The sequence below is a fragment of the Panthera leo genome, chromosome A1 (assembly GCF_018350215.1).
Source record: "Panthera leo isolate Ple1 chromosome A1, P.leo_Ple1_pat1.1, whole genome shotgun sequence".
In the NCBI taxonomy this organism is placed as follows: Eukaryota; Metazoa; Chordata; class Mammalia; order Carnivora; family Felidae; genus Panthera; species Panthera leo.
In genome coordinates this window covers 137445498-137468528 of record NC_056679.1, presented here as the reverse complement: position 1 = coordinate 137468528, position 23031 = coordinate 137445498, and the positions used below count along the sequence as shown (strand labels likewise).

General features: G+C 35.4%; 1 protein-coding gene across 2 annotated transcripts in view; it reads right to left on the bottom strand.

Moving 5' to 3' along the window:
- Positions 1-23031, bottom strand: part of FCHO2 (FCH and mu domain containing endocytic adaptor 2) — a 121163-nt gene that overhangs the window by 81102 nt on the left and 17030 nt on the right. For both annotated transcript variants that reach the window (XM_042940833.1, XM_042940824.1), the window contains exons 2-5: positions 22794-22885; positions 5476-5550; positions 1998-2139; positions 1754-1906 (exon numbers count right to left, since the gene is read on the bottom strand). In XM_042940833.1, coding sequence (XP_042796767.1) covers positions 1754-1906; positions 1998-2139; positions 5476-5550; positions 22794-22885 — 462 coding nt within the window. The remainder of the gene's footprint in view (positions 1-1753; positions 1907-1997; positions 2140-5475; positions 5551-22793; positions 22886-23031) is intronic.

Below are 23031 nucleotides of genomic sequence, written 5' to 3'. Positions count from 1 at the left end.
CTGGAATTCACATTAGATGAATGTTGGTAACCTTTACTTCTATTATGGTCCGTTCCCTCAGTACCATCTTCCAAATTCAGTCTCTGACTATATCAAGTTTAAAATCTGTCTTCTCTAGTACTTTTTTTCAATAACCATATTCATTTTCAAGTTTTGTAATTAGCTGTTTTCCTATCTAGTAAATCTTATTCCATTATGACTCTATATTTCTTAATCTTATTTAATATTTTATATTCACTTTTCTCACTGAACAGCCTCAACCACATAACATTTTTGTTCTTTTGTTTTATAAATTTAAATTATATCTGCAGAGAATTCTTTTTTCTAATTGTTAAATTTATTGCTGTCTTAGGGTCACATTTCTTAGACGGGCTTTAGAATTTTGGTTATTCGTTCATTTCCTCTTCTCTTTTTCTCCCTCCCTCCACAAGTGCTGTGTGACAGTTCCAGAGAATACAATGCATATGTTACCACCTAGAATTGTGTTATGTTCTATCCTTTGTGCCCACCCATCCCCACCAGCAGTTTTCAGATTACCTCATGCCAGCCCTCCAAGGGCCCAATTTAGTCTTATCAAGTCTTACTTCCTTGGAAGAACATTGGGGATATGGCTAAATAGTCATTAAATGGTTCCTTAGCTTGATTCGCACTCAAAATTGTGTCCATAAGTTCCCATCTTCCAATAAAGCTTTAGCCCTAGCCAGCAGCCCAAGAGTCTTCTTTTTTCCTACCTATATAGCTTCACCCAGTGAGTGGGCTCCTTGTGCTTTACTGCAAATGGGGAACACACAGTCCCCTTTAGCACACAAGAGCTTGAAGTGCAACAAACCTGCAAAATCAATCTCTACAGGCCATTTTGGGTATCTGACCCATTTCTGGTTCATAGAAATATTATTCTTCTTTTCTGGACCCTGTTATTTTGTTTTCCCTTCTTGTATTTTATTCGTAATTGCTGTTGTCTGGAATGGTCTTTTAAACTAGTAACTTACTCTTATTCTTATCGCCCTCCCAATGTTTATTTATTATACATACATTAAAGGAAATCAGTTATGCCAAATTCCATCAACTGTTTTGATTTTTCCATATTCTCTTCTAGTTTCTGCCCATGTATGTACACTTTTATAATTATTATAATTGCTATAATATAGTTACAATTTGGTTTTCTTTTTTTACTGGATATTTCAAATACTTTAAAAAGCTTTCAAAATTATCACTCCCTATGGCTCATTCCTAAATGAGATACAACACATCAAACAAGTGAATGGTTAAACTGTTTTGAAAGGGGGAAAAATCTACTTTCAATTAAAATGCGAGTGGGGGAAAGGGTTGTGGTTTACCGCACTACCTCATAAATGTCTTCAAAGTCAGCAATAAATCACCCACAACACATATTTTAAAGCTTATCTTCAAGTATCTATGCCTTTCTAAATATACCACTCTTGCCTCAAAAAAAATTTTACCTCACTGTTAAACCTGACACCAAGCAGTATCTTATCAATTATCTTATAAAAATATCTTACAAATGTCAATGACATAGATATCATTCCTTTTTAAGTATTTGCTAATCTATTTACTATACACAACATATTCTGCAAACCCAGTTCTATTTCACTTAGGTAAATCACTAACACTCAGTGTCACAGTGTCTTCATCTTTAATATGAGGTCATTCTTAAGTGTCTGAAGATCAAATGCAGTCTTATGTTTGAAAGTGCTTTGAAACCACAGAGATATTATTTTTTTATTACAATTACCTTTTCTATTTCTCTTTGTGTAGCTCCTTCCTTTTTCAAACGTTCTTGTTCTACACACTTGGCATTGTAATTTTCCTTGGATTTCTGAAGGGCCTGAGTTATGCTCTGAATGGCTTGAACAGCTTCCAGAGTTCCTGCAACCTCTTCTTTAGTCTGTATGGTATGAAATGATTCATCAAAATGATCAAACTGTAAAGCACTCAATATCTGATCCATCAATCCTTTAGCAGGAAAAAAGTGTTACCTTTTTATGAGATTTTACTTGTTCTTCTCCATACTTCTGAACTTCCTTTATTAATTCTTGTAATTTTCTAACAAGATCCAAGTGACAGTTTGCTAATTTCTCTGTAGATGTTTTGAACACATCCCACACTGGTGCAAATGTTCTAAGGGAAAGAAAGTACAGGAATTATTTAATAAAAGAAAAAAAAAGTTTAAGGCTCCAAAACAGAACCAACAGAAACAATAATATTATGTTCAGCAATTTTAATTACGCAAAATAGGAAATTAAAATAAATCATAAATGAAATGATTGGCAGACTGATGCTGATTTTTTAATCCGTGGTTAATTAAAATATTTTTGGACCTCAGTCGGGTACACAGAAATCAGTTAAATATTTATCAGAAGTCTGGCCATGGCTCTCTATTAACCATATCATACTATTTCTGAGTTGATTTGGTTAGACTTGTCTATTATAAAATTAACTTGTTTCCAAATTTTAATTTTTGACTACTTACTGTTCATCTAAAATGTCTCATCAAAAATAAAAGTTCCTCTGGGACACCTAGGTGGCTCAGTTGGTTAAGCGTCCGACTTCAGCTCAGATCATGATCTCACCTATTATGGATTCGGGCCCCATGTCAGGCTCTGTGCTGACAGCTCAGAGCCTGAAGCCTGCTTCGGATTCTGTGTCTCCCTCTCTCTCTGCCCCTTCCCCATTCGTGCTGTTTCTCTCTCACACACACAAATAAACATTAATAAAAAAATTTTAATAAACAAAAGTTCCTTTGATTTCAAACACGCAAAAGTCAAATTCACAGGATTTTTTAAGATTAGTCACCCTTAATAATCATTTGAAAATATTTTAGAACTGTTAATCTGAAATCTTATTTCAGATAATTTTATCTGCATACTTTAAAAAACACTAACACAGTCCCTTTCTAGTACAGGATACGTGATGCAAGACATACTTTCCTACCACTTTTTCTCAATACTGAGAATTTAGTATTTTCAGTACATTCAAGTATGTCCAAAAGTTACTACATTATTGCATCTTGGATAGTACAGTATTTAGGATGTCAATGGTTAGCTTAAACCAATTTAGTCAATAAGGAATGATCTACAGATAATTTTACCCTATGTTTTCTTCAAGTACTTCCTAAGATATTTTCAACAGCACCTGTTTTACTCTATGACAAAACTTCTAGAAAACAAATAGCAGCACACAGCAAGAGGGTAAAGAAATAAATTACTTATCCTATTATGTATATTTCCTACCAATTATTACATTTCAAATTATTACATTTCCTACCCAGTAGGAATGCTAACACATAATGATCATTTTAAGCAATAATAAAGAAGTTCAAACAGGAAAATTAACATGCTTAGAATAAGGCTGCTCTGATTAGATTTCAACTTAAACTTTAAAATCTAATCAGCTGGCAAGGAGTTAAAAGGAGGAGTTTGAGAATAAAAATAGACAACTGAAAATTATCCACTCACTACAGCACCAAAATACATATATATCACTTCATGTAAACCTGATACATGGTAGTCCGGACTGGACAAAGCAGAAAGATGGGAGTGTACCTTTACCAAAGGATTCTTTACACTGTAAAGGGGTTCAACATAAGATTTCTTTAAATACAGGTTTCCTTAAGGAATGTCAAATTTCTTTACATTTTAAAAGTTTGATATACAAACCTTTTTTTCTGGTCAAGTAATATATATTAATATATAGTAAGCAGTAAGAAAGAAAACTGACAAGTCCAAAGTATTTTTAAATGCAAAAAAAATAAAGAGAAAATTCAATTGCTTAAATATCCATCAGTAAAATATTAATATTTAAAATATTTATGATCTTAAGTAATGACACTAACACATAAAATATCATCTATTATTTATGAGAAGTACACATTCCAAAGACAGAAATGTTGTCAATATCTTATCCAGAAACACAGTTGAAGTTAATTCATGTTTTTTGTATCTCTCACCTGACAACTAAAAATAGGGTAGAATTTCCTATAATAAAACCACAACCAACTGTTTAAAGCCAGCTTCTGCTATTCCAGTTACTTTCTAGCCCTTCTACGATGGTAAATAAATAAATAATGTTTTAGAAGAAACATGTCAACATAAAGGCTTTAGAAAAAGGAGGCTGCCAGAAAAGTGATGTACCAAGGGAGTGGGGGGGTGGGAGAAAGAATTGGAAGACAACTGGAGGAAAAACAACACTAGATGGTCATCAACTAACAGTCCCCACTCTCCTCTGGGTGAAAAAGGTAGCAGCTCCCCAGCCTTCCTAGCCATAGTGCAGGGCTACAGAAGGTCCTCTTAGCTGCAACTATCAACACTTAATATAATGGACAGTGTCACCATGATGAGGATGAACTGAGAGTACAACTCTCTACCTAGGCCACAATTTAGCAAGATTTTCATTTAAACTCATTCAACCACACAAAAGAATATTTTCATTCTTAACCAGTTTTTTGGTTCAGGGAACCGTTTGTGAATCTAATAGATGGTATAAACCCTCTTCATCAAGCACTGGGTGTTGTATGGAAACCAATTTGACAATAAATTTCATATATTGAAAAAAAAACCCCTCTTCATCAAAAATATGAACTAATACCTATTAAAATTTCAGGGGATTCACAGGTGAATTACTTGTTAAATTATCTTAAAGTATACCTTTCCCAAATTCTTAGATAATTAAAAAAGATTAAATATTCCTCCCAGGGTTTTTGTGGTATAAATTATACAATATCTCCTCCCAGAACTACTAAAGCCATGTAGCGTATCTTATTTAAAATGAATTCTTTTATTTATTTTTTTTTTTATTTATTTTTGAGAGAGAGAGAGAGCACAAGCAGGGGAAGGGCAGAAAGAGAGAGAGACACAGAATTTGAAGCAGGACCCAGGCTGCGAGCTGTCAGCAAAGAGCCTGACACAGGGCTTGAACTCACGAAATGTGAGATCATGACCTGAGCCATAGTCGGGACTTAACTGATTGAGCCACCTATGCACCCCTAAAATGTATTCTTAATATTCATTTTTCAAAGAACATATTTTCTCACCACAAATTTTTAAGAGAAATATTTAATAGTCTATAAAATCATGAGACCTTTTTAATAAATTTTAATCATTTCAGTCAAGTTTAAGTGACTTTGTAAAGATCGCTATTCAACATAATTTAAGTGAACTTACAGAAAACTAGAATAACCATGTACAATAGATAACATTTATGATCTCAAAATTATACTACCAAATGACTAGGTAGTTAAATAAAGGGGAAAATGGGTTTCATTTACTTAGACTGCATTAACTGATTAGTTCAATTCTATTTTCTATTAAGTCAAGAATATATTCATATATAAAAACATTTTTCAGTACATTATATATTATTATATTTACCAACAATTAATCTTCAATAAGAACCTAACATTCTCAAGAACTGTGCCTAAATCAACATTGAAAAAGTTTTTCAAAGACATTAACTCACCCAAGCTGTGAATAGTTGCTTGCGGATTTTGCTAGTTTTGTCATTGACCTGGAGTATGCTTCTTCTATTGTAGCTCTGTTAAATCAAATTTCCGTATGATAAGAGCTCTCAAACACAGAAAAATTATCAAAATACAATTAAAACTGTATAAACAAAAAACTCAAATATATATTAAAAATAAGTAGGTACTGGAGCACCTGGGTGGCTCAGTCGGTAGAATATTCTATTCCTGATCTTGGGGTTGTGAGTTCAAGCCCCATGTTGGGCACAGAGCTTACTTAAAAATAAACAAATACGTGGTCATAAATTTCAGGCCTATCCTTAAATGCCCTTTGAGCACATATATTTAAAGAACTGGTCTGGTATAGAACTAAAAAAATTTGTATCCCAAAAATTAAATGAAATCATTACTCTTTTTATTTTAACGTATCAGTGGTTATTTGAACGACAAGTACAACAGCACTGCTTCTTGACTGTCTCTCTTTATTTCTCTGTAAACTAATTCAGTGTGAAAGTCATTTGTACTTAATACTTCTCTAGTATAGTTAATATAGATTTATTATTCTTTAATACTGTGATTTCACTATTATGCACATTTAATAGAACAAAAGATTGATGATTGTCATTTGGACAAGCCAAACATAAGTTATCAAGGCTTAATCTATTTTGTGATTAGATCTAAAACACTAATAAATAAGTATTTCACGCTAAAAAACTGTGTTTTATGGGGCACCTGGGTGGCTCAGACAGTTAAGCGTCTGACTTCGGCTCAGGTCATGATCTCCAGTTCATGAGTTCAAGCCCCACGTCAGGCTGACAGCTGGATCCTGGGGCCTGCTTCAGATTTTGTGTCTCCCCCTCTCTCTGCCCCTCTCACGCTCTGTCTCTGCCTCTTAATAATAAATAAACATTAAAAAAAATTGTTTTGAAAACTGTGTTTTATATAACCACTAATTTAGCATATAGGATTTTAGGCTTTAAAAAAAATCAACCAAACCATTAAATATGGAAGAAAACAATTTTTCCCTTAAACACATAATCTCAAATACAAAATATGAGACTGTACTGGCCTTCTTAACCCTAGAAAAGTTAAGTTTTGTCTTATCTCTCCCACAATTACCCTGTCCCTTCTCTATCTGTGCAACCTGTAACAGTGAAATATAATCTACAAAACACCAAAGACCTTCCATCTACTTTGACAGGTTCAACTAACTTTTTTTTTTTAAATGTTTATTTACTTTGAGAGAGAGAGTGAAAGCAGGGAAGGGACAGAGAGAGGAGAGAGAATCTCAAGCAAGTTCTGCCCCATCAGTGCAGAGCTTGACATGCAGCTTGAACTCACAAACTGTGAGATCTTGACCTGAGCTGAAACTAAAAGTCAGTCACTTAACCGAATGAGCTGCCCAGGTGCCCTGAAACTTTCTGCTTTTAATGTCCAAATCCAGATCTCCACACTGTTCTTACATCAAACCATCAATTTAATATCTAAATGTCTCAAGCATAACCCTACTTAGGTACCTTAATCCCCTCAAACTCAGAATATTCAAACTAAGCTTATCTTCAAACTCTTCCCCAGCGCCCTGCTCACAAAAACCAGTGAACAAAAAGGAACTATTATTAGTAATTGCCTCTCACTGATGGGACTGTGACTTTTTTTTTTCTCCTTTAAACTTCTGTGTGTCTTTTTAATATACTATATCACAGGGGCGGTACTCTGATCATCTAAAAAGAGTTAATACAGAAAAAAAATATTACTATCTCAATGGATAAGTTCAACAGCACAAAAAAAATGATTCAATCTCCAGCAATAGTAAACTGGTACAAAAAAACATCCTGATGAGGAAAGCCAGAAAAATATGGAGAAAGGGGGCTAAAAGGCAACAGAAGCTAAGGAGGCAGTTAAGACTGAGTAAGCCAATAGGGCCCCTGGGTGGCTCAGTCAGTTAAGTGTCCAACTTTGGCTCGGGTCATGATCTCATGGTTTGTCGAGTTTGAGCCCCCTGCATCAGGCTCTGTGCTGACAGCTCAGAGCCTGAAGCCTGCTTCAGATTCTGTGTCCCCCTCTCTCTCTGCCCCTCCCTGCACACACTTTCTCTCTCTCTCCCTAAAATAAATAATTAAAAAAAAAAAAAAAAAAAAAAAGAGCAATGAGTAAGCCAAGATTTAAGAGAAGGCTATCCAGAAAAGTAAGTCAGATATGTCGGTCAGCTTTTCCCTGGGGGGCATCTAGAAGCAGCAGCTGAGACTGAGAAGTGGAGCAGAGTTGAAAAACTCTCACAGAGCAAGGGAGACAAAACTAGATTGAGACTCGCCAAAGATGTTAAGCATGGGAAATCCCAAACCCTTTGAGACTCAAAGAGTAAGGATGAATGTTTAGTAGGCAAGTTCTCAAAGGGACTGCAAACCATACCTTTTCAAACCTTGATATTGGATCCTGTATGGATGTCTTAACATACATTCATAAAACCATCAGGCAAATATGACAAATGAACGAAAACCAGGAGGAACAAATGAGCAATGTTTCAAATGCTGAGATTACAAAGCTTGGACTTTATGAGTTTATGTATTATGTTCAAGGAGACAGTACATTAAATCAAAAATTTCAATAGGGAAATGGAAATCATTTTTAAAAAGTAAAGGAAATCATAGCAAATTTGAAAAAAGATACAAATTCTGTATCTGAAAAATGTAGTATCAAAAATTAGTATCTCAATGGATGGGGTTAAATAGCAGATTCAATACACTATAATGAGTATAAATAAACCAGAAGAGGGATGAGAAGACTCTATCTTGGTATAAAGCTCAGAGAGACAAAAGAATGGAAAACAAGAGAAATGGAAGAATGGAAAACAGAAGGACAAAGGACAAAGTAAAAAAACTCTAACATATGTGTAAAGGGGGAAAAATGGGTCAGAAGAAATTATTTTCAGAGATAATAATGGACAATTTTCCAAAACTGACAAAAGGTTTCAAACCACAGATCCAAGTAGCCCAACAAACCCTAAGAGGATAAATAAAAAGATATGTACATCTCATCACATAGTAAAACTACATCTACACCTAGTCATAGTAAAACTGCTGAAAATCAAAGACTAAAAGATTTTAAAAGCAGCTAAACACTTCCAACCACTGAATGTTACCTCTAAAGAAGCAATAATTACTGATAGCTGACATCTCAACAGTAGATACTAGAATGATCTTCAATTTTTTTTAAAATCCAGTGAAACACAAAACTGAAACTCCTAGGAAAAGCATAAGAAAACCTAAGAAGACCTTGGGTATGATGTCTTAGGTGCTGTCTTTTTAGATAAACAAAGATAAAATCTATGACAGAAATCAATGATAAGGTGGACTTCATTAAAATTAAAAACTTTTGCTCTGTGAAAGACAATGTCAAGAGAAAGAAGTCATAGGCTGGGAGAAACTATTGGCAAAAGACACCATGTGAAAAAGGACTGTTATCTCAAATACACAAAGAACTCTTAGAATAACATGATTAAAAAATGGGCCACAGACCTTAACAGACATCTCCCTAAAAAAAGATATACAGTTGGCAAATAAGCATATGAAAATATGCTAGAGATCATGTCATCAGGAAAATATAAATTAAAACAAGATATGACTACATACCTATTAGAAGGACTGAAGTCTGAACCACTGAGAAAACCAAATACTGGCAAGGATGTGGAGCAAAGGAATTCTCATTCATTGCTGACAGAAATGCAAAATGATACAGCCACTTTGGAAGACAGTTTGAGGGTTACTTATGAAACTTAACATACTCTTACTATATAATCCAGCAATGGAGTTCCTTAGTATCCACCGAAAGGAGTTGGAAACTTAAGTTTACACAAAAAACCCACACACAGATGCTTACAGCAGCTTTATTCATTACTGCCAAAACTTGGAAGCAAACAAGATATCCTTTAGTGGGTAAATGGATAAACTATGATACATCCAAACAATGGAATATTATGCAGTACTAAAGAGAAATGAGCTACTAAGCCATGAAAAGACAGAGGCACTTTAAATGCATATTCCTAAGTGAAAGAAGCCAATCTGAAAAGTCTATTACACACTGTCTGATTTCAACTATATAACATCTGGAAAAGGCCAAACTATGAAAACAATACAAAAGAATGCAAAGAATCCTTAGGACAGTCATAAATTCACAAATTCTACATAATACTGTAATGATGGATCTATGCCATTATCATGTGTCCAACCCATATAATGTACAATACCAAGAGTGAACCCCAAGGTAAAACAATGGACTTTGGGTGATTATGATGTGTCAATGCAGGTTCATCCTTGGTAAAAAATGTACCATTCTAGGGGATGGTGGGGAAATGGAGAAAACAGGTGAAGGGGAGTAAGAGGTACAAACTTCCAGTTATAAAATAAAAAGGTTATGGGTATGAGAAGTACAGCATAGGGAACAAGAGTCAACAATACTGGAAAAACTCTGTATGGTGATAGACTGTAACCACGCTTACAGTGGTGAGCTTTTTGTAGTGTATGTAATTGTCAATTCACTATATTGTATGCCTGAAAGTAATATAAATCGTATGTCAACTATATTTCAATTAAAAATTTTAGAAGTCTTTTAAGGGGCATCTGTGTGGCTCAGTCAGTTAAGCGCTCAACTCATCATTTCAGCTCAGGTCATGATCTCACGGTTCATGGGTTCAAGCCCTGCAATGAGCTCTGTGATGACAATGCAGAGCCTGTTTGGGATTCTCTCTCTCTGTTCCTCCCCTGCTCACTCTCTCTCTCAAAAATAAATATTTTTTTTTTTTAAATCTTTTAAATAGACCATTCTGGTAAATGATGTTGATGACAGGGGAGGCTATTTATGCATAAGTTAGGGCAGGGAACAAATGGGAAATCTCTGTATTTTCCTCTCAATTTTGTTGTAATCCTAAAGCTGCTCTAAGAAAAAAAAAAAACCTTACCAAAAAAAACCCTGCCAACTAGAATCCAATATCTAGCAAAAACATGACTGGAAATAAAAAACATTAATGAAATCATGGATCTAGGTGACAATCAATACTTACTAACATAATAAAACAGATATAACCAGATAATTATATGACTCCAGTGAAGTACACAACTCCACCTATGAAGTATTCTTGTCAAAATACTGAACTCAGTCTGATCAAGCTGCTAGGTTTAAATGACAATTTATAGGAAATGAGCAAAGAAAAATACTGAATAAAACTATGGATATGCAATTAGCATATTCCAGGATAGTGGACACTCTAGAGAACAAAAAAATAAATCTGGTTTCTAAAATGAAATTAAAAATTATGAAGGTGGTGGAGAGATAGACCTACAGATTAGCATTTGAAAAATCTCAAAAATCCTATCAACCAAACAAAATGTGTAAATCTTCATGGGATCCTAACTGGAGGAAATCAACCACATGTACTGTGTATATAAGACAACTGAGGAAAACAAAGCACTGACTGGATATTTGCTGATATTAAGAAGTTAATATATAATTTTAGATAACATATTGTGGTTATATTTTTTAAAAAGCTCTTTTTATTTTTTCTAAATACTAATGGATGAAATGTAACGTTTCTGAATCTGAGATTTACTTCATATTTCTACAGATTTTTTCTAAAGATACATATGAAATACTAATGGATGTAATGTAAGGTTTCTGAATCTGAGATTTGCTTCACAACAACTCAGTGGTATAAAACAGATGAAACAAGACTGGTTGTGTTTTGCTAAGTATTCATGCTCAGTGATTACAACATGGAAGTTCATTACATTAAGTTCATGACTTCTGAGTAAAGTTTTATATGTGTTTGAAGTTGTCGATAATAAAAAGTTTTTAAAATGAAGATAAAGATATGATCAGACTAATAAAAACTGAGAATTCATTAACAGAAAATACTCATTAAAAGAAATATTTAAGGGGCGCCTGGGTGGCTCAGTCGGTTGAGCATCCGACTTCGGCTCAGGTCATGACCTCACAGTTTGTGGGTTCGAACCCTGCATCAGTCTCTGTGCTGACCGCTTGCTCAGAGCCTGCAGTCTGCTTCAGATTCTGTGTCTCCTTCTCTCTTTGCCCCTGCCCCACTCACGCTTTGTCTCACTTTGTTTCTCAAAAATAAATAAATGTAAAAAAAATTTTTTTAAAGAAATATTTAAAATGTTTAAAAAAAAATTTTTTTTTTTTTTACTATTTTTTATTTGTGAGACAGAGACAGAGCATGAACAGGGGAGGGGCAGAGAGAGAGAAGAGACACAGAATCTGAAACAGGCTTCAGGTTCCGAGCTGTCAGAACAGAGCCCGACACGGGGCTCGAACCCATGAACTGTGAGATCATGACCTGAGCTGAAGTCGGACGCCCAACCGACGGAGCCACCCAGGCGCCCCTAAGATGTTTTTAAAACAGAAGTGAAGGGGCGACTGGGTGGCTCCGTCGGATGGGCGGCCGACTTCGGCTCAGGTCATGATCTCGCGGTCCGTGAGTTCGAGCCCCGTGTTGGGCTCTGTGCTGACAGCTCAGAGCCTGGAGCCTGTTTCAGATTCTGTGTCTCCCTCTCTCTGACCCTCCCCCATTCATGCTCTGTCTCTCCCTGTCTCAAAAATAAATAAAACGTTAAAAAAAAAAATTTAAACAGAAGTGAAAAAAGAGAAAAAGACAAATTATCAGAGAAAAAGTAAATAATTGTAATAAATCTAAATAATGACCATCCAAAATACTAAGAATATAGAAGAATAAAATATGTAACAATCTGATTTGAATAAATCAGCTGGATTAGATATTAGAAAATATTTTCTAAGTTACAGCTAATTTTATTAGATGACTAATAATATCATTCTTCTTTAAGTCCTTAGGTATTAGAGATACATATAAAAAAAGTATCCATGAACATAACAATTTGATGCTAGGGAAATGCTTTAAGCAAGACTAGCAAAATAGCAAAAATTGCTGACACTATATTAGAGTTCATTATTTAGTGGTTTATATATTTAATGCATTTTGTACTAAGTTTGAATTTTTCCATAATAAAAAGTTAAAGAAATGTATTTCCACAATAAAAAAAAAGTTTTTAATGGAAAATTTTCAATGTTCATAGGACAAAGTTAAACACATACACACAAATGTCCTATGAGGCATTAAGTCAGGACGTGATAGTATTCTAAGGTTCCGACATTTTCAGAAAGAGGGTAAAAGGATCAATTATTGTAAGTTAACAGCTCAATTAAGTATATTATAATCTCTAGGATAACTAATAAAAGAACAGTAGAAGAGGGTTTTTACTTCTAAGCTAATAAAAAAAAAACAAGAATTAAAAAAAAAAAAAAAAACAGGCCAAAAGGCAAGAAAGAGGAGGAAAAAATACCAAACAAGTAAGACAAATAGCAAATACTAAAATAACACAGAGTTTGGCAATCTACAAGACCATCAACCAAATATGGCCCATTTTTGTCCCCATAAAGTTTATTAGCACAGCCAAGAACATTTATTTACATGTTGGCTATGACTACTTTTGTACTAAAATGGCAGAGCCGAATACCTGCAACAGAGATCAGATGACACACAAAGCCTGAAATAGTGACTTTCTGGACCTCTACATAAAAAGTATGACAACTTCTGGGACAACAGATTTGAACCCAACTATATCTGCAATTCTACTGTACGTTAGAGACTAAATGCTCCAATTAAAATAAAGACTGTCAAAGTGCCTTTAAAAATAAGAAACACAACTACACCACAAGAAAACAGCAAAGAAAAGACATATATCATGCAAACACTCACCAAAAGCAAACCGATGACCCTACAAAAACAAAGTAAACTTCAAGGCAATAAACAATGTCACAGATATAAAGGACACTTCATAATGATAAAAAGTGCAGTTCATCCTGAAGATGTAATAGTTTTAAATTTGTACCAACCCAGAAGATCTAAAGACATTTTTTCAAAGAAGACATACAGATGACCCACAGACACATGAAAAGATGCTCAATACTACAAATCATGAGAGAAATGCAAATCAAAATCACAGTAAGACACTACCTCAAATCAGTCAGAATAGGTAATATCAAAAACAAAAAATAAGACAAACAAGAATAAGACAAACAAAAAACAAGAAACACGTGTTAGCGAAGATGTGGAGAAAAAGAAACCCTAATGCACTGTTGGTAGGAATGTAAATTCATGCAGTCCCTGTGGAAAATATTATAGAGGTTCCTCAAAAAATAAAATACCATACAACCCAGTAATTCTACTACTGGGTATCTACCCAAAGAAAATGAAAACACTAACTTGAAACACTAACTTGAAAAGATATATGTACCCTTATGTTTACTGCAGCATTATTTACAATAGCCAATATATGGAAGCAACCTAAATGTCCACTGATAGATAAAATGGATAAAGAAAATGTGGGAAGGAAGGAAGGAAGGAAGGAAGGAAGGAAGGAAGGAAGGAAAAGATAATTACTCAGAATGAGTAATCTTGCCATCTGCAACAACATGCATGGACCTAGAGGGTATTACATTAAGTGAAGTAGGTCAGACAAATACCATATGGTTTCACTTATATGTAGAATCTAAAGAACAAAACAAAGGAACAAGCAAACAAAAACAAAAACGGACCTATAAATACAAAGAACAAACTGATAGCTGCTGGAGGGAAGGGATGGGGAGGAATATGGGTGAAGGGGAGCGGGAGGTACAGGCTTCCAGTTATGGAATGAATAAGTCATGGGGATGAAAGGTACAGTATAGGAAATATAATCAATAGTACAGTAATAGCACTGTATAATGATAGATGGTAGCTAAACTTGTAGGCATAGCATAAAGTATACAGTTGTGAAATACCTATGCTATACACCTGAGGCTAATGTTAACATTGTGTGTCAACTATACTTCAATAAAAAAAAAAGAATTTGGAGGCGCCTGGGTGGCTCTGTCAGTTAAGCATCTGACTTTGGTTCTGGTCATGATTTCAAGGTTCCGTGAGTTCAAGCTCCACATCGGCTCTCTGCTGTCAGTGCAGAGCCCACTTTGGATCCTATCTTCCTCTCTCTGCTCCTCCCCAGCTCACATGAACATGCTATCTCCCAAAAATAAACATTAAAAAAAAAAAATTAAAAAAAAAAAAAGAATGGGGCGCCTGGGTGGCTCAGTAGGTTAAGCGTCCAACTTCAGCTCAGGTCATGATCTCAGTCCATTGAGTTCAAGCCCCACGTCAGGCTCTGTGCTGACAGCTCAGAGCCTGGAGCCTGCTTCAGATTCTGTGACTCCTTCTCTCTCTCTGCCTCTCCACCTCTCACACTCTGTCTCGCTCTCTCAAAAATAAACATTTAAAAAAATAAAAGATAAAAAAAAAGATTTTGTAGCCCCCTACTAACATGCCTCAAATACATTAAGCAAAAATTGACACAACTATATGGATTCACAGAAATATCACAATCAGAATGAGATTTTCAATATAACTCTCTCAGAAATTGATAAAACAAGCAGGATAAAAAAATAAAAACCAGTAGGGATGTATTACAGTTGAACAACAGAATGCACAAACTTACCCTAAAAATACATATAGACAACAAATGCAAAATACAGTCTTTTCAGGTATATGCAGATATTTACCAATACCGACTCTATCCTGGTCCATAACCCAAGTGTGAACAAATTTCCAAACGCTGAAATCATACAAAGTATGTTCTCTAACCACATGCAATTAAGCATGAGCTAGACTATACCTTTAAAATCATCACATATTTGGAAATTTAAAAACATACTTCTAGTGGTGCCTGGGTGGCTCAGTTAGTTAAGAATCTGACTCTTGATTTCAGCAGAGGTCATGATTTCATGATCATGAGATTGAGACCCATGTTGGGCTCCATGCTGGGTGTGGAGCCTGCTTAAGAATTTCTTTCCCTTTCCCTCTCCAGTGCTCAAGCTGTCTCTCAAAAACAAAAATAGTAACAAAAACAAACAATATAAATATATGTATCACATACATATTTATTTATGTATTTACTTCTAAATAACCCAGGGAGGCAACGAAGAAAGCACATTATCTTTAAATTCTTTAATCCTTAAAATATCTTTAAATTAAATATAATGAAAATCCTATTACTCAAAACTCGTGAAGCATAACAAAGCAATGCTTCAGGGAAATTTACAGATTTAAATGACTATATCAGAAATGAAAAAAGGTTGGGGCACCTGGCTGGCTCAGTCAGTGGAGCATGGGAGTCTTGATCTCGGGGTTTGGAGTCTAAGCCCCACATTAAGTGAAGAGATTATCTAAAAAAATTAAATCTTGGGGCACCCGGGTGGCTCACTCAGTTAAGCGTCCAAATTCGGCTCAGGTCATGAACTCGCGGTTCGTGAGTTTGAGCCCCACGACGGGCTCTGTGCTGACAGCTGAGAGCCTGGAGCCTGCTTCAGATTCTGTATCTCCCTCTCTCTCTCTGCCCCTCCCTGGCTCATGCTCTGTCTCTGTCTGTCTGTCTGTCTGTCTGTCTCTCTCTCTCTCTCTCTCAGGAATAGACATTTAAAAAATAATCTTAAAAAAAGTAAAAATGGTTGAAAATCATTAAGTCACACATCTATGTCAAAGTCAGAAAAAGAACAGCAAACTGAATACAAAGTCAAAAGAGATAAGGAACACAAAGTTAATGAAATAAAAAACAAATATTCAAAAAGGATCAACAAAACTAATAGTTGCTTCTTTATAAAAACTTTTAAAACCAACAAGTGACAAAGGAGACTGATAAAATCCAGAGAAGGTACAAATAACTGATGTCAGGAATGAAAAGGGAACATCTAGTACAGATCCATCAGATATTTAAAAGGTTTACAAAACAGGGGGCCTGGCTGGCTCAGTTAGTTAAGTGGCCAACTCTTGATTTCTGCTCAAGTCATGATCTCGCAGTTCATGAGATCAAGCCCCACAGCAGGCTCTGTGATGAAAGCATGGAACCTGTTTGGGATTCTCCCTCTCCCTCTCTCTCTGTCCGTCCCTTGCTCATGCTCTTTCTCAAAATAAATAAGCATTTTTTAAAAAAACAAAAATAAAACTGTTCATAAAAGGATATTAAGAATAAGGTTTTGGGGCACCTGGGTGGCTCAGTCAGTTAAGTGTCCAACATCAACTCAGGTCATGATCTTGCAGTTTATGAGTTCCAGCCCCACATCAGGCTCTGTGCTGACAGCTCAGAGCCTAGAGCCTGCTTTGGATTCTGTGTCTCCCTCTCTCTCTGCCCCTCCCCTGCTCATACCTCTGTCTCTCTCTCTTTCTCTCAAAAGTAAATAAACATTAAAAAAAAAAAAAAAAAGAATAAGTTTTTGCCTATAAATTTGAAAGCATAAATGAAAAAAATTCCTTAAAAATATAACTTATCAAACTCACAGAAGAACTAGAATATCCAAAGAGTCCTGTAACTATTCAAGAAATTACATATGTAATTGAAACCTTCCTATAAAGGTGATTTCAAGTCCCAGTAGGTCTACCAGCAAAGTTAATGAAACACATAAAGAAGAAACCATAATCTGCCACATATTTTTTTCAGAAAAAAAAAAAAAGATGTATACTCCCCAACTCATTTTATAAGGCCAACAAATCTTGATACCAAAACCTAAGAAAGATAGTTAGATAAAGGGAATTTTTCAGGCCAAATTCAATCACAAATACAGATGATAAAATCCTAAATAAAATAGCAAACTGAACCACCAATATATAAAAATGATAATACAACTCCACCTAGTTGAGTTTATATGAGGAATGAAAAGTTAGTCTAACATTCAAAATTCAATGTGCGGCGCCTGGGTGGCTCGGTCAGGAGAGCATGCAACTCTTGATGTTGGGGTTGTGAGTTCGAGTGCCATGCTGGGTGTAGAGATTACTTTAAAAAAATAAAATAGGGATGTCTGGGTAGTTCAATTGGTTGAACGTCTGACTCTTGGTTTTGGCTCAGGTCACAATCTCACAATTTTGTGAATTCAAGACCTGTGCAAAGCTCTACACTGGCAGCACAGAGCCTGCTTAGGATTCTCTGTCTCCCTCTCTCTCTGCACCTCCCCTACTCGCCCTATCTCTGTCTCTCTAGAATATAAATAAATAAAAATTTACAAATAAAATAAAATCTTAAAAAAAAATTCAATGTAATTCAGATTTTAACAAGAGAGGGAAAGAAAGAAAGAAAGAAAGAAAGAAAGAAAGAAAGAAAGAAAGAAGAAAAACATACCGCATCAATGGATACAGGAAAAGTATCTGACCAAATTCAACATCCATGCAGAATTAAAAAAAAAAAAAAAGAAAGAAAAACCTTACAAAACAATATAAACAAGGAAATTCCTATAATCTGATTAACAGTAGAGAAAAAAACAGAATAAATATATCATATTTAAGAGTGAAATGTGAGACTGGGAATAATAAGACAAGGACACCTGACATTTCCATTTCTATTCAGCATTATACCTAAAGTATTAGCCAGTATGAGAAGTCAAGAAAAATAAAAAAAAGTATAAGGATTGGAAAGAGAGATGTAAAACTGTCATTTGTACAAGATGACTGTACACATAGAAAATCCAAAACAATCTACAGATAAATTATCAGAATAAGCAAGAACAACCAGGTTACTAGACACAAAATCAATATATAAAAAATCAAGGGCATTTATAAATAAATTTGTAACACCTTACCAACAAACTGCATCCCCCCAAAATATATAAAAATTCCTTCAATTTATTTTTTAAAAGGGGGAAAAAACTAAAAAAATATACAAGTCATGAACAGGGACTTCATAAAAGAAAATGCAAATGACCAATGAACATATGAGAGGATGTCAAGCTTATTATTCATCAGGGAAATGCATTTTAAAACCACAGTAAGATACAGGTATCCCTCACTATCCAAAAGTAAAGCCTTCTGAGGAAACGTTTCATAAGCCAAATGGCATAAAGCAAAGAAACAATTACCATTAATTTATATGGAAATTATTTTGAGCTTTCCCAGACCCCCCAAATAACCTCTCTTAGGCTTTTCTGATACTGTAGGACACATCTTGCTAACAGATGCACAAAATAAATTGAAATAAAGTACAGATGCTCAAAGACACAGTTCAACACTATGGCAGCTTGATGCTGAGATGCTGAGTAAAGGTCCTGGGAAAGGAGCTTGGCAGTGCCACCCTCACTGTGCACACTGCTTCCTTATGGAAGGAAGGACTCACTGCAAAACAAACACCGGACGCTATGTTCGCATTTTGCCATTTTTTGTAACAGCAAAAATCCTCTTCGAATTTCTCTTGGGTTAGCAAAAACAGGTACTAACGTACGTCTTCCATAAAAGCCAATTGGCATAACACAAGCTTCTGAAAAGTGGGAGATACCTGTACCACTACTTATCCAATGATTCAAATTAAAAGACTGGCAATACCAAGTGGTGATGAGGACATGGAAGGACTAGAACTCTGAAACAAGGCTGCTGCTGTTGTAAACTAGTACAACCACCTGGGAAAATTCTTTGGCATTACCTATTACAGTTAAACATACACATTACTCTATCACCTGGCAATTCTATTCCAGAGTATATACTTAATATAAATACATGTATATGTATACCAAGACACATGTGCCAGAATATTCAAAGCAATATCACTTGTAATAGCAAAAAGAACTGGAAACATCCCAAATTTCTGTCAATGGTAGTAGATACATTTTGGCATATTTAATACTACATGGCATTGCAAATGAATTAAACTAAATACAAATTAATCTCATAAACATGCTGACTGACAGAAGACAAAATAACTACTATATGATTAAACTGATATAATTAATACAAAGTTCAAAAGATAGGTACAACTTCCTTTGACAGATGAATGGATAAATTGTGATATCTATAAATGGAGTACTACTCAACAGTAGCAAGGTATGAATGCAACTACATGGATCAATCTCAACATAATTATACTGAGTGAAAGTACTGGATAACAGACTATACCCTGTATGATTACATTCATATAAAATTCTAGAAATGGCAAACTAACCTAAATGTCAGAAGCAAATGAGTGGGTGTTTAGCAATGAGGGGGAGAGACAGGGGCAAGGAATTACAAAGGAGATGATGAATATGTTCACTACCTTGGTTGTGGTGATGGGTTTCATGAGTATGTGTATATGTCAAAATTTATCAAACTATACACTTCAAATATGCAGCATACTGTATGTCAATTATACTCCAATAAAGCTGTTGGAAAGAAGAGAGGAAGGACGAGGGTAGTAAGGGAGGAAGACAGGAAAGGAAGAAAGGAGCAAAGAGGAATACAAGAGGGAAGAAGGGAGCAAACCAGTAGGGAGGAGGGACTGAGGGGAGGAGAGAAACTGAATGACTGACTTAGGAAATCAAACTTTCTGGGCCCCGATTTTCTTATCTCTAAAATGGAAGTGAAACTTTTGATAGTGAAAGGAGGTAACTAATGTATGCAAAATCCATAGTGCACAGTTTATGTTTATGTGTCTATCTTTTCTTCCTTCCTTTCTCGTTCACTCCTTCAAGAAATATGAGTATCTAATTATGCCAGGCTCTGTACAAGGCACCAGGGTAAAGAAGAATACTACATACTTTTCCCTTTATAGGGAAACAGAGACAAATTAAAAAATGAATCATTATAAAATGTTATAGATACTGCAAAGAGATATATGATGTTGAGAAATACTATAATAGGTATTTCTGACCTAGTCAGGGAAATGAGGAAAAGCATCTCTGGAGAAGTGACCACACTGCTCAGCTCTAAAGAACAGGTGTTAATTAGGCAAAAACAGGAATAAGCATGTACAAAGCCTGGACAGGAAGACGTCTTTCAATAAATGGCCAATGTCTCTGGAAAGGAAAGAATAAGGATTCTGGCATGAACTAAAGCTTGAAAGGTAGCTTGGGATCAGACCAAGAGGTTGGCAGACTTACCTTAAGAGTAATGGGAAGATTTCTAAATGACTCAAACCAGAAAGGTAACAAACCTCACTGCAGTTTAGAAAAAGCACTCCAATTACAGTACAAAGAATAAGTTGCAGGGGAATAAGAACGAATGTAGACAGATCAAAGAGGAGCTGTTGTTGGGGCGCCTGGGTGGCTCAGTCAGTTAAGCGCCCAAGTCTTGATTTCGGCTCAGGTCATGGTCTCAACAGTTTGTGAGATTGAGCCCTGCGTTGGGCTCTGTACTGACGGCATAAGCCTGCTTGGGATTCTCTGTCTCTGCTCTTCCCCTGCTCATGCTCCCTCTCAAAATAAATAAATAAACTTAAAGAAGAGGAAAAAAAAAAAAAAAAAGAGGAGCTACTGTTGCAGTTCAGGCAACAATGACAGCTTGGATCAGGGCAGTAAAGTCAGAGATTTATTCTGTCAAAAAATCCTTACTTAGGGCCTACTAAGACCCAAGCACTCTCCCAAGCTCAAGAGATGGAGTAATAAGCAAAAACAAAAAACAAAACAAAACCAAACCCCTGCCCTTGTGCCTTGTGGGATTTATATTCCAGAGGGGAGAGACAAATAAATAAGTAAAATATCACACACCTCATGGTTTTAAGTGCTATGAAGAAAACATTAAAGTAGGGAACTAGTGGAAAGAAGGGTTGGTTGTCTCACTGCCCAAAGAATCATAAAGGGATTAGATTCTGGACAAGAAATGGTAGATTCTGGACATCTTATGGTAACTGACATAAATAGGCTAAAAGGCCTGATGACAACTGCCCTGAATGTCTCAAAGTAGTTATAGTAGTGATGCAAATGTTGGGGGAAAAGGAAGGCCAGAGGACATGCCAGGAGATGCAGTATTCTGAGGCCTCTTCTTTACTCCTGCCAGTGATGTTGCAGAAGCTAGTGAAGGACAGTCTTATCCATAGCACTTAGAGCTTCTAGATTCTCTCTTACCTCCAAAAGAGAAGTGAAAGCCAGAAGAGGACTGGTCTTACATAAAATAGTTTGTTCCCCAATTCCTATCAGTTGGTAAACTCTATGACAGCAAAAGCTATGTCTTTACCCCTATATTCTCAGAATCCAGACAAGTGCCTGGCACACAGCAAACATGGAATATATATTACTGAAAGAAGAAATGAATGGAGTATTGTTTGTTTATTTTTTTAAGTAACCTCTATACCCAGTGTGGGGGTTGAATGCACAAGCCCGAGACTGAGAGTCACATGCTCCATCCACTGAGCCAGCCAGAAACCCCAATGAACGGAGTATTATATCAAAAGGCAAAATATTGGGGCACCTGGCTGGCTCAGTGGGTGGAGCATGTGACTCTTGATCTCAGGGTTGTGTGGTCAAGCTCCATGTTGGGTGTAGAGATTACTTAAAAAATAAAAGCTTTAAAAACAAACAAACAAATGAATAAATAATGGCAAAATAGCCCCATAGTACGAAGATAAAGATTTTAAATGTGCTCATATAGGGGCGCTGGAGTCGCTCTGTCACTTGAGCGTCGGACTACTGATTTCGGCGCAGGTCACGATCCCAGGCCCATGGGATTGAGACCCATGTCAGACTCTATACTAAGCACGGAGCCTGCTTAAGATTCTCTCTCTCCCTCTGACCCTCTCCCTGCTTGCACTCTCTCTCTCTCAAATAAAAAAATAAAAAACAAAAACACGTGCTCGTATAAAAATCACAAACTGGGCCTAGCCACAAAATAGCTTTATTCAAACCAAAATACATTGATTGTAACAGTTTTTAAACTATTATATTCTAAGAGTCTTAAAGAAAATCACATTTTACAAATTTACAGAATAGAAAAATATATACTTATATTTTTTTTAAATAAAATTACAGGAGCACCTGGCTGGGTCAGTAAGTAGAGCATGGGACTGTTGATCTCTCAGTGTTATGAGTTCAAGCCCCATGTCGGTCATGGAGCCTACTTAAAATCTAAATAAACAAACGAATGTTTTAAAAGTTATAATAATACATAATTAAACTACAAATTCAGAAAATTTTTCAATTTATTTTAGTATGTTTAATGACATGCTTGTTTAAAGAAATGATAATATTTTATCCCACAAAATTTCTCAATTTTTTTATTGTACCACCTTGCTAGCTCTTTCAACGAAAAACAGGTATATATATTCAAGCAGTGATTTGCAAACCAGGAGTGTAGCAATATTATTTGGAGACCTATTTAGCCCTCAGCATGTAGATGCCAGGTAACTACTACTTTAAAATATAACTATAAAAGTGTACTTGATTATTTTAATGCAAATCTAACTAAAATTTTCCCATCTCTATTCTAAAATTTAATTTGATGATGAATTGTTAAATGACTTACTAAAAAAATACATACCTTTCTCTCACAAAATCTGCTAGTTCTTTCGTTGATATCTGTCCATGTTTCATATTATGGTAAAGGACATCAAAGCCACTATTTTTTTCCCCCTGAAATCAAAAAAGATTTTTAGTTTAACAAACAAAAAAGATCAAAATGACCAAAACGACTTACGAATAACCCTCCATTAACTAATATGCAATGCTAATGCTCAGGTGAACTATTTCTCCTTAAATGAACCATTGCCGCTCCTTGT